At 46.2% G+C, this 11,761-nt stretch overlaps 1 protein-coding gene across 4 annotated transcripts in view; it reads right to left on the bottom strand.

Moving 5' to 3' along the window:
• Positions 1–4,227: 4,227 nt before the first annotated feature.
• METAP1D (methionyl aminopeptidase type 1D, mitochondrial) overlaps positions 4,228–11,761 on the bottom strand; it is an 82,964-nt gene continuing 75,430 nt past the window's right edge. For all 4 annotated transcript variants that reach the window (XM_084892354.1, XM_084892355.1, XM_084892357.1 and 1 more), the window contains exons 7-10: positions 7,331–7,428; positions 5,806–5,853; positions 4,817–4,895; positions 4,228–4,682 (exon numbers count right to left, since the gene is read on the bottom strand). In XM_084892354.1, coding sequence (XP_084748480.1) covers positions 4,604–4,682; positions 4,817–4,895; positions 5,806–5,853; positions 7,331–7,428 — 304 coding nt within the window. In that variant the 3' untranslated portion in view covers positions 4,228–4,603. The remainder of the gene's footprint in view (positions 4,683–4,816; positions 4,896–5,805; positions 5,854–7,330; positions 7,429–11,761) is intronic.

Below are 11,761 nucleotides of genomic sequence, written 5' to 3'. Positions count from 1 at the left end.
CGGCGCGGGGCGAGGGCAGCTCAGGAGCCTGGCCGCGGCCTCCGTGCGCGACGTCGCACCCTGGGGGCCGATGGAGGCGGCTAACGGGGCGCGGTCCAGCCCAGCTTCTGGCGCCCCACGCAGCGCTCTCCCGCAGGCCCCCATCCCCCCAGCCTGGGTTCGCTCGGCCACATCCCCCCCGCCCCCCGGGGGTGAGATCTGGGGCCCTCGGGCGAACTCACTCACTCGGCCGCCCCGCCGTCGCTCCCTGGGGCCGGCTCGCATTGCTCCGGGCCCAGCTGGCCGCTCTAGTGCGAGGCTGCACCGGTCTGGCTGATGAAAGCAGTGCGCGCGGGAGAGCCAGGAACCCGCGCCTCTCCTCCCAGGAAAGGCGGCCGCACCGCCCTCCACTCCCCCGACACCCCCGTCCTCCCTCCGCCGCCCCCTCCCCTCTTCGCTCCCCCGCGCCTGGAGCCCCTGGGGCGCGGCGCCGAGCAGAGCCCCGGAGCTGGAGGGCTCAGGTCTGCTTGGGCAGCGGAGGCCAGGTGGTCATTTTCCGGCCTCCTGGAGTCCGGCGAGATCCCGGGGTTTAGGAGACCCCGCAACCCGCGGCAAAACCAGGCCGATAACGGGCTCACTTATCTTGTGTGCGGACGTGTCTCTCGCCGTCGCCCAGGATCCTCTTCATTTTCAGTGTCCACTGGGCCTGGGGGCAGGGCTGGTGGAGGCAAAAGCTGCCAAGGCCTCCTGTCTTCTCGGGCGCTAGGTACAGAAAAGTGCACAAAAATACCCCCTTTCTCCTCCCCCCTCCCCGCCCCCCGCTGTAACCACCACCCAGCCACGCTGTCTTCCAGGGGCTCTGGGTTCCCGATCCCTCTAGCCTCACGTTGCATCCCAAATCACTTTGTTAGGTAATTAGGAAGTGTTGGTAATTATTTCTTTCATACTGTAGCGGTGTGGCGGGAACCGGGGGGGAAATGATCTTGTGAAAGTTCACACGTGCAGATGTATTAGTTACTGATTCGTTTGATTAAATGGTAGTCTCAAGTGCTCAAATCCGCAGCTGAAGGCGCCCCATTAGCATAACACTGATGTTTAATTTTCATACGCATAATTAGCCATATATTTAACACTAATAGCAACAAGCAGCCTTTCAGCGTTCAACAAGCCTGTGGGATCTGATCTGGCCTGAGCTGAACCTTCACAACGCACCTTCCTCCCCTGGCTGGAGTGAGTGTCGCAGTGATCACAGGACAAACCTCTGTAATCAAGTACATTTTGGCAGGAGGAACACCAATAAAAATGAGCACTCAAAACAAATTACATCGGTGCTGTCGTGGCAGACACTAGTGGAAGGGCCTTCTTTCCTTTTTTAACTTCAGTAGCAGCAGCTGCTGCCCGCGGAATTCCTCTCCTTTGGTTTCAGGGCATGATGTTGGGGGTAGACATATTTCAGGCTGTGTGGTTGGAGCAAAAAAGAAAAACAAAAGCAAAAAAAAAAAAAAAAAATCCACCCCACCCCACAACCGAACCTCCAAACCAATAACAGCTTTGCCAACGTTTAAAAAGATTTTTTCCCCCTTAATCACCCAACCACACGGTGATACTTTGTAGCAGCAACAGTCAACTAATGACTCCGCTACCAGACAACTCCCAGGGGCTGCAGGGCTCCTCTTGATTTCCGTGTTGCACTTGTGGTTTTCGTTGCTCCTTCCTAGCGCCTATTTTGGGGTGTAGGGCAGGGCGCGGAGCGCAGTGAGGTGCTCCCAGCGCAGCAAGCAGCACGGATGCCGCCCGCTCCGGCCCCTGGTTTCCCGAGCGCCCGGCGGGCCCTGACCACGTAAGTGATCGCCTGGGCTGGCGCGGGGCTGGGGTTGGGACGGAGGGAGGGAAGCGGGGCTGGTCACTCCAGGTGCTCAGGGCAATGCAAGGGGAACCCGACAGCTGAGTCACCCAGGGCCAGTTTATTCCAGATCACTGAAGGGTGGGGGAAAGGGAGAGAGGATGCCACAGGTCGCGATGGTCTGTCTCCAGGGCTCTCTGTCCGTCTGTCCGTCCACATCTGGAGGTGGGAATCCAAGCCATTCGTAGTGTAGTGGACCGGGCTGGCTCCGGGAACAAAAGATCCCCATGCGCTCCCGTATGAACCGGTTTCAGAGTCTCAATTATTTTAGAAGTGAATTATTGTGGGCGAGCGAGTGTCTACACTCGGGAATTATTTCTTAGATCCAGAAGTTACTGGGAGGAGCGGATGAGCCAGGGCCCTCCGGGCTCAGAGACGCCGGCCTTGGCTAGCTTCTCAACCTGTGATCTTATCTCTGTCCTATGAGCCCTTCCACCCCACACCCATAAGGGTACACCTGTTCTGAAACGCAGGTTCTGAAACGCAGCTCTCAGAGGAAATAAAACTCTCTCATATCCAGAGAATGCCCCGGGTTGCCGGTGGGACCTCTTGGAGGCACGCAGGACTGGCGCCTGGGGGTTAGCGATAGCCACCGTGGGCTGGATTCCCCGTGAGGTTTGGAGCCAATGAAGGTGGCAGGGGTGAGGGGTGGAGAGTGGACAAGGCACTTTAAAATCTGCTTCCTAACTTCATCTTTAAAGTATGCTAAACGGAGTTCCTATGGAGCTGCAGAGTATTGCCTGTATATATACAATGTTTAAACTTTAGGTTACTTTAATAAAGGAATTATAAATCTGTCCCATACATACGTCCACCTTGGCATAATTGCTGCGCAGCGGTGTGCTATCCCAGTGGTTGGTACGATCCTGTGGTCCTAATAAAATTATTCATGGGGAGCCTGACCTGTAGATAAGATGCAGGTGATTGGAGCAATCCTCCAGGAGAGAAGGGCAGTCCTTCTCCGGCAAACCTCTCCCACGGGCATCTGGGCCTCGCTCCTCTCTAGGGACTCCAGGTTTTTCAGAGGGAGAGCCCCTGGAAGTCTCTGGGCCTTGTAAAAGTTTTCTGAGCACCCCATAAGTTTTTCAATGAATCCTGTAAATCTTCAACCCCTTCCCTGTCTTTTCCAGCTCGGAGATCCACTAGAATCAGAATCATTTTTCCCCCCCAAATTCTCCATCCCTGGACACAGAGAAAGAGAGCCAGAGGTGTGGGAGAATGCCCAGGAGAATACAAAGTTCAGGGAAGACTGAGCACTTCCCCAGCATGTTCACTGGCCCCGGTTTCCCCTTTTTCCCCGCCACAGTGCCCCAGAGAGGAGCTGGCCCTGGGGACCCAATCAGAGAGGCCATCTCTCATGGCAACTACAGGTGTCTGACATGTCCTGGGTGCTCTCTAGCCCAAGCTATAGTTAGTGGGTGGCAACTTTGGAAAACCCGCGTCAGTAAAAACAAGAGTTAGCACTGACTTTGAGGAAACCCTAAATGGGACTTGTTCCTAAAACCACAACCAAAGGGGCAGCTATTTTCTCTGTGTCCTGCCAGGGGCCCAGCCCCTCTCCACCCCTGGGCCCACGTATGAGCAGGTCCTGGGGAGCTAGCACAAGGAATGGGTCTGGGGACAAAAAATGTGGATCTCTGGATTTCCTAAAGCAGGTGGAGCCGTGAGCAAGAGGCTGAAGTGCATGAAACTCACCAGCTTCAATCAATCCTGCTAACTAGGCCTTTGCCCTAAAAAAAAAAAAAAAAAAAAAAAAAAAATCCCGAATCTCTTCTTGCTGGGAACCTCTGGGTCCCCAGTGCTAGAGTGTGGTCTGAAGGGAGCCAGTATGGGGAGAGGTTAGATTAGGGGCTACAGCAGCCTGGGATTCATGCATCATTTCCTAGTGCAACGAACGTGTGTGTGTGTGTGTGTGTGTGTGTGTGTGTGTGTACATAGGGTCTTGCAAAAGTAACCTCTGGGATGGCACTGCAGGGCAGGCTGAGGGCCAGGGAGGAAAAGCTGCAGGGGATCAGGAAGTCGTGTTTTTAGATTGATCAAGCCTGCAGAAGAGCCAGGCCCGGGGCCACAGGAAAAGACGGGTCTGTAGCTACCCCCTCCTTCCAGTCGGGCTGATCTTTCATTGCAAAGCCGCTATCAAGGGAAAGAACGGGAAGGGCTGGGGCGCAGGGGCTAGCCAGTGGAGGGCCCACAATGGGGTAAAAAGTGACAAAAAAATTCCACCTAACGGCCGGGCTCCGGTTTTTCTTTATGCGGGGGCATATGAAAAGTTCAGAAACTCAAAAGTTAACCAACTACCCTCTGCCCCCACTAGTGACCGTCAGAGACTAGGGGCGCAGACACAATGGGGTTGAGGGGGGAGCTTTTTACTTGGGCAGAGGTAAGACAAGGGAAAGAGAAAACCGTGCACCTACAGGAATCATTCGTCTTCCAAAGGAGGACGTCCCATTCCCCCTCCGGAAACACAGTCCCCTCCAGGATGTCAGGAAGTAGCCGCACCGCCACGCAGGGCTTCAGATCTGCGTTCCCAGATGCCCGTCCCCCAACCCCCCGCCCACCCCCACGGCGTTTTCCAAGCCGCCTCTGGGTCCTGGGCAGGCTGTTCGCCACCAGCCTTCCGGCGGTCCTGCTCCAAGTTCTCCAGCTGGATTCCGTTCTCCAGCTGGATCTCGGCGATGCAGGAGAGAAGGCGCCCAGCCTCTGCGATCTCGGGGCCGCTCCTCAGGCCTCGTGGGGCAGTTTGGTCAAGATCTGAGCGCCCTCCGACGTGACGACCACGGTGTGCTCGAACTGGGCGGACCTGAAACACACGGGGTGGGGAGAGACAGGGGTGTAGGTCAGGACGCCCCTGGCGAGCGGCGGGCCGGGGAGCACAGCTCGCCAGCCAGCGCCCGGGGTGAACCTTCCCTTCCCAAACCACTGAGAAGTATCCACCTCTGATTGTCCAGGGAGACCACGGTCCACGCATCCTCCAGGACTTTAAATTCTGGGGATCCCTCGGTTATGATTGGCTCTGTAAGAGGGGAAATGTTTACTGCGTGAACTAATCAGATTCCTGTCAAACACTGTTTCCACTGATGATCAAAAAAAGAGAGTAAGAAGGTTTCCCCCCTCCTCCCCAGTACTCCCCCCGTGGGCTCATGTTGTCACATTGCAAGGGCTCATAATTGATGTTGCGTGCATAGTATACTACAAACTAAACAGTAGGAAGAGGAAACGTTACCGCATTCAGAATGTTATGAAGTTGCCTAGTTCCTAATTTTTTAGAGGAAAAAGGGCATTTTAATCAAGACTTAATTAGGACCCTGTGGATAATAACCACCCAAACACCAGTCCCTCTTATAAATACCAGCGAGTTTTTAAAAAATATTAAAAAAAAAAAACATGCTCAAAATGTTCATTAATCAGCAAATAACAGTTTTCTTATTTCACTCTAATTGCTTCTCCATTAAGTCCCAGTCAGAAACATGATGCCTTCCGGGTTTTAGGTGATTGGAATTTTTTGGTGACACTAATCACATGATCAGCCAGGAATGGGCCACAGAGAGTACATGGCACCGCTGACAGGGAGCAAGGGACATAATTGTCTCCAGCTCCTGGGTGTTAACGAACACACACACACACACACACACACACACACGCACACACACACGCACACGCACACCAAAAACCCAAACACCACATTGCATTGGTAACAGAATTAGAGGGTGGAGGGCTGCCTCTTCTAAATGTGTCGGTAAGTATCTGATTTAGGAAGATGGGCTCTAGGATATTATTTAATCAGGTTTACTCTGCATTTGAATTATTTCATTATGCTGATTGGCTTTATTAGCCCTTCACGAGACTGCCTGGCCTAGGCCAGCGCCACTGCCGATGCTTCTGCTGGGGGAGCCGCAGCTCTGAAGAGGAGCGCCCGCACTGACCTATGGTGAAGGCCATCCCCTCCTCCATGAGCAGATCGCTGTCGTTTGCTGTAAGAAATAAAAGATGGGGTAGGGGGAAAGGGAATGGGAAATGGAGAAAAAGACAGAAACAGAATTAGAGGGGTTGGGCTGCTCAAAAAACTTGGTAATTTATTTTATTTATTTTTTTCTCTTGGGGTAGGAGGGTGGAGGTTTCTAGAATCCTGGGTGTTCACTAACAACCCAGGGTTAAACACGGGGCTCCTGGGTCTGTCTTTGCATTTTCTGCACCTGGGGGTCAAGGCCTAGCAGGAGTGTTTGACATTTGTCAGGATCCTCTGCTGCCCTGGCCACTTGCCATGAGGTCTCCTGGCTTTGCTGGGTCCTGGGCCTTGTGATCTATCCCCAACCCAAACAGAGACATCTTGGGGAACAGATGCAAAGGGAAGGCAGGCTACCGTAGGAGGAAAGGTCAGGGGTGACTTCAGGAAGTCCGAGTGTTAGCTCTGGGTGGGGCACATGTCTAAGAGGCCCTTTCTGCACTTCCTCCTGGGCCTCAGGTGGGGCTCTTGGGCCCCAAGGGAGTGCTGACCTGATGCATCTCCAGGAGCCTTCCAGGGCATGGGGCCCAGGCAGTAGTTCCTCCAGGGACTATTCCCAAGTAGCCAAGGGGGATGCCCACCTGCGTAGGGTCCTTTGGTCTCTGGGGTGCTTCAAAGAACTGCCTCCTACCCTGACCCCAATCTTCTCCCCTCACCCCCTGCCTCCAGTGCCTTGTGGCCCACCCTGCTTCCCCACTGTAGGGTGCACACCCAGGCGGTGAAAAACAGGAGATTCTGGGGAAGGGACACAGGGTGGGTATAATCTAGACATCACTAAAGAGTACATGCTGCTAAATACATCAGCTGTCATCGCTGTGGAGGATGTGATGAAGTTTAACCACAACAGTCAGCAGCGAGAGAGAAGGGGTAGAAAAAGGAAAACAGAAAAGTCCTATGTGCACGCTGCTGGGACACTGATGCAGCGGTATCTTGATTCCAGTAACTTTTCCTAGATAAATATTCCTTGTGCCTTCCAGCCATCACTCTTCAAGAGAAGACAAAAAGCAAAATAAATCTTTTTTTAAAAAAATATATTTTATTGATTTTTTACAGAGAGGAAGGGAGAGAGAGAGCTAGAAACGTCGATAAGAGAGAAACATCGACCAGCTGCCTCTTGCACACCCCCTACCAGGGATATGCCCGCAACCAACGTATATGCCCCTGACCGGAATCGAACCTGGGACCTTTCAGTCCGCAGACTGACGCTCTACCACTGAGCCAAACCGGTTTCGGCGCAAAATAAATCTTATTTTGGGATTGAAACTACTGGGCACTAATCCAGTAACATAGTAATGTGCTGGTTATGATTATGAACCCTTTGAATTCTAATTTTGAATCCACACGTACAAAAGGATGATAATGTGGATCCAAAGTTAGAGCTTCAGGAGCAAAACTGCCTTATCCTGAATCCACTCAATTAACAGCTCCCAAGTTAACTTTCTTACCGTGATGCCAAATTTCCGGATGTCCGTGAAAGTAAGATCCTATCCCGTGTCCCACAAAATGTGAACAGACTTGCAAACCATTCTGATGAGTGATGTGGCTTTAAAAGTGACCAAACAAAATATTTAATTAAATTAGATATGTTTTTAATGCATTCATAGATAAAAACAAAGTCACTTAAAATATTCTATAAAAAAAAAGATACTAGAGTCAGATAATGACAATGTTTTCATTATTCTGGAACAAATTTTTTTGCCATTGCTTATAAAACTCCCTTTGGATAAATGAAGAAAAAAGGTATGTATCTAACACAGTACAGTAGTTTGCTTCATTGACCTTAGCACAATGTTCAAACAAGACCACTTTTAGATGAGTGTGCCACACACTTATATAGTTCAATATAACCAAGATACACACATGAATATAATGCAGATCATTAAAAACTTGCGCGCTGTATGGGGTTTCACAAAAAGACTATGCAGTTTACTACAAGTTGGGAACCAAAGAAAGAAAAAAATTTATAATCTAGAAATGTGACTTCATTTTTCTATAGTTCCCTTATTCTGGTCTATTTCAAAGCATTATACATTTTGCAAACAGACATTCTCACAAAAGGTCAAATCTGCTTTGTCTGTATTCTTGAAACAGTACAAAACTTTGTGATCATTTAGGATTTCTCCTTAAGACTTACACCATTAAGAGGAATCACAGCCCGAGCCAGTTTGGCTCATGGGATAGAGTGTCAGTCTGCAGACTGAAGGGTCCCAGCTTCAATTCTGGTCAAAGGCACATGCCTGGGTTTCAGGCTCGGTCCCAAGTGTGGGGCATGCAATGATGAGAGATCAATGATTCTCTCTCATCATTGATGTTTCTACTGGTATCTCTCTCTCCCTCTCCCTTCCTCTCTAAAATTAAAAAAGAAAAAGAAAAAAGAAAAAAGAAAAAAAAAGGAATAATAAAGAATGCTTTTTAACCATTGGGATGGTTAAGAAAAACTAGTATTATGATTCCTAATTCTTAATGTTTCATTTGTTATTTTTACATCCACATCATTTAGGTTCCATCTATTCCATATAAATAAAATATGGTACATAATACTCCAACCATAAGATCTTCACCTACAAGGTTAATAAATTGTTTTTGAAATTAGGTGCACATGTTTTATTTCTGGGAGTGCCAGAAAGACAAAAAACATATATACCACTAATTTTTATATTTTCATGTGGATGAAGGGCACAGTGCCTGAATCCTAACCATAACAATGGATTGGGATTTACAAGACCACTATTTAAATTGTTAACAAAACCAAAGTTCTGAGATTCCAAACTGGAGTTTCCAAAAGACCCTCCATTCAGTTTAATATGAGCTCAAAGGCATTTAGCCAGAGTCTTTATGAGTACGAATGTTGATGTACTTTTCTCTCAACATTTTTAACCTTCATCTCCAGACCTGTAAAATATTGGATGTCACTCTACACAGCAGATAGGCAGACTCTCATTCAGATTTAATGTTCTTGTAACTGATAACATAGAAATAAGTAAGCAAAGCATGTGCTTAGGACAGGATTAATAAATCAATGTTTTTTTAAAATCTATTTCCATGTATCTTTGCACTTGGGGGAGGTTAAACAAGTTTCCCAAGGCTTTTCTATTTGTACCACACAATTTCTGAATAGAAACTGAGGATGAAGAGTGGATAGAGGGTGGAAGAGATATTATCAAATAAGATATAATGATCTAGATTTTTTTTTTTTTTTTTTTTTTTTACAAAAATGGGCTCTACCTAAACCTGTAATGTTACTTCAGTTTCAACAAATCTCATTGATTCTAAGAGCATTCTATACAAACTGTTCTATTTTCTTAAAGGAAAAAAACCACCTACGTTTTTTTTTTTTTTTTTAAAGGTTCTGATTGGCAGGCATCACAGCTACATCTTAAATGTGCGTTACACTGGCAATCTTCATTTTAATTTCCGATGAAAGGAGAGGAAGAAAGCCCACTCTGGAAAGACACTTGGGGTCCCACCCCCTCCCCATCATACCTCTCATTCCTCTTTATAAAAGAAGCTCTGCAATTACTAGGTGCCTAAGATATCTGAGTGCATTCTCCTACAACAATTCACTGCCTGGATTCCGCGGGAACTCCCAGCTATCCGAGGACCATAGAATGTATCTGTCATGGATGCAGAGGTCAGAGGGCTCACAGCCGTGGGGGAAAGAACAGGACAGATTTCCTTCAGTCCCTTGGTCGAACACCCATCTCAATGCTTGGTTCCCAGGAGCTTAGTATATACCCTTCTGTCTGCTTTTCCAAGTACTTTCCTTTTTGGATTGGTAGTTAGCTTTTTAACACATACCTACAGGGACTAAATAGGATAAAAAATCTCATCCATGTTCCAAATTGCTACTTAAAAGCACACCCCTTTTATTATTTTGGAATACATGGGAAGCAAAGATTATGTACCTAATTCTAGGGTTTAAATCTAACTTCATAGAGGCAAGCCAAATGACTTGTAGTAGCAAATTCTACTCTAACATGAAAGTGAGAAGTGATATCCTTAATCATGGCACAGGAAGGTGGAGCATGTGTGATTCTCTTGACTGGTGTGTTGGGGGACATGGGAACAGCTGGGTGGGCAGGGGTGCCCAAGAAGTGCGGCAGGTGCTCCCCAACATCAGCCACCCTAGGGTCATGACCAACTTCTGAGCACAAGGATCTCTTGTCCTGGACATTTTGACTTCTTTTTGCTGAAATCTTTTGAAAAAAACTCTTATGGTTTTAGCTCTTCTTAACCCCCCCCCCCCCCCCCGCCCACAACTAAAAATCCTCTAAGATAGTAGGGTACCTCTGCATTAGCCTGAGCACATTTATGATCTGAAGCCCATATAGAATATTTGGGGAGAGATGATGTATGAAAGTTTGTAAACTTACTTTTAAATTATATTGTATTATGACAGTTCATGTGTCAGTTATAGTTTTTGGTTGAAAAAAAATCTTACTTAAGGAATTTCATCTTGTGACCATTTTCTTCAGTTTACTTCCTTTTCATGAGGCAGTTTTCTTCAATTGAAGTATTAAATGTCTCAATAAATTAAAATCCTTAATATATTTTAACTACCTTTTTATGACTGAGAATACATTCCCCAAGACGGCAGAGGAGTCCAATATTTAAGTACATACTCTTCTAACAAAATAAAAATGCACATGGAAATAGTTTTATTACCATTTTTACACAAATCTTTTAAACAAAACTATTCTCCAAATGGCCACATCTTTAATTAAAGGATCTTAAATGGCACCTGATATTCTAAGTTATGACATTTTAGCTTAATGTTTCCAGATTTTTATTTTAAGTAGTCTTTTAATGAAGGAATTAGGGGAATGATTCCCTCTAATGACAAGAAATGTTTAAGTATAATTAGTAATATTTTTGAAAGCCAGTAATTGCTTTCCAAAAGAGTGGTACTTTTTTTGTTGTTTTGTTTCAAACTGGACCACAAATTACTGTATTTTTCTTGAACTTTTATTTGAGGTTTTCTGTTTCTGAAAAGCAGACATGATGGATTGAAATAAAAGATAATTTATTGCAATGCTTACTTTCATGTGCAAAGAGAAGCAGTATAATTGTAATTTACAGTAGCTGTCAAGAAAAATCCATCACAAATGACATTAAAATGACTTATTTTGCCTGAGCCACTTATTGTTTAAATGTGCATAATCTAATAGAAAGATATTATTTTTCAAAATCTGCTTTATATTCTTCTAAATTAATATCAAAACATATACTTATGAATTAAACATTAAAAACCGTTTATTGATACTTTCATCATGACATTTACAAGTTTAAATTATTTTTGATTGAACTGTCACATATTTGTGATGCATGAATCTACACATTCACAATATTCTCATCTGTACTGATCATACCATCTAGATATAATTATGAAAATACAGATTTAGAAATATTCAAAGCAAATGAAGCTACAGTGAGGATAATAACACACTGTAACCTAAAGATCACTACCCCTCATGAGACAAAAGGACACACAGGGAAGGACTGTTTAAACTCTTTTGGCCAATACTTTTCCAGAGATATCATCCTATCCTTCAGGTTTCCAAGAATTAAAAAATTTTCTATAAAGACCTCTCGATTTTTGGTAATAGAATACTAATAAAAGATGCTTCAATGTTCTTTTCATGCTGTATCAGTAGAGGGAGGCCATGCAAAACATGGTGAATATCTTAAAATAAACGAGATTGAGTTGAAAGATGTTTGTAAAACTTAGGTCTGTAATGATTCCAAGTACTTGGCATAAAGGTGGAGATTGCTTGTTTATTTACACCCTCGAGGGTTTGACTGAATAAGAAAAGGTGAAATAATAGATGTCCAGAAACACTGCCTTCACCCATAGAGCAAACATTTGTTAGAATCTG

Source organism: Pipistrellus hanaki, assembly GCF_964339955.1.
Source record: "Pipistrellus hanaki genome assembly, chromosome: 8".
NCBI classification, from domain to species: Eukaryota; Metazoa; Chordata; class Mammalia; order Chiroptera; family Vespertilionidae; genus Pipistrellus; species Pipistrellus hanaki.
The sequence above is the reverse complement of the archived record's forward strand: the minus strand, read 5'-3'. Positions and strand labels throughout refer to the sequence as shown.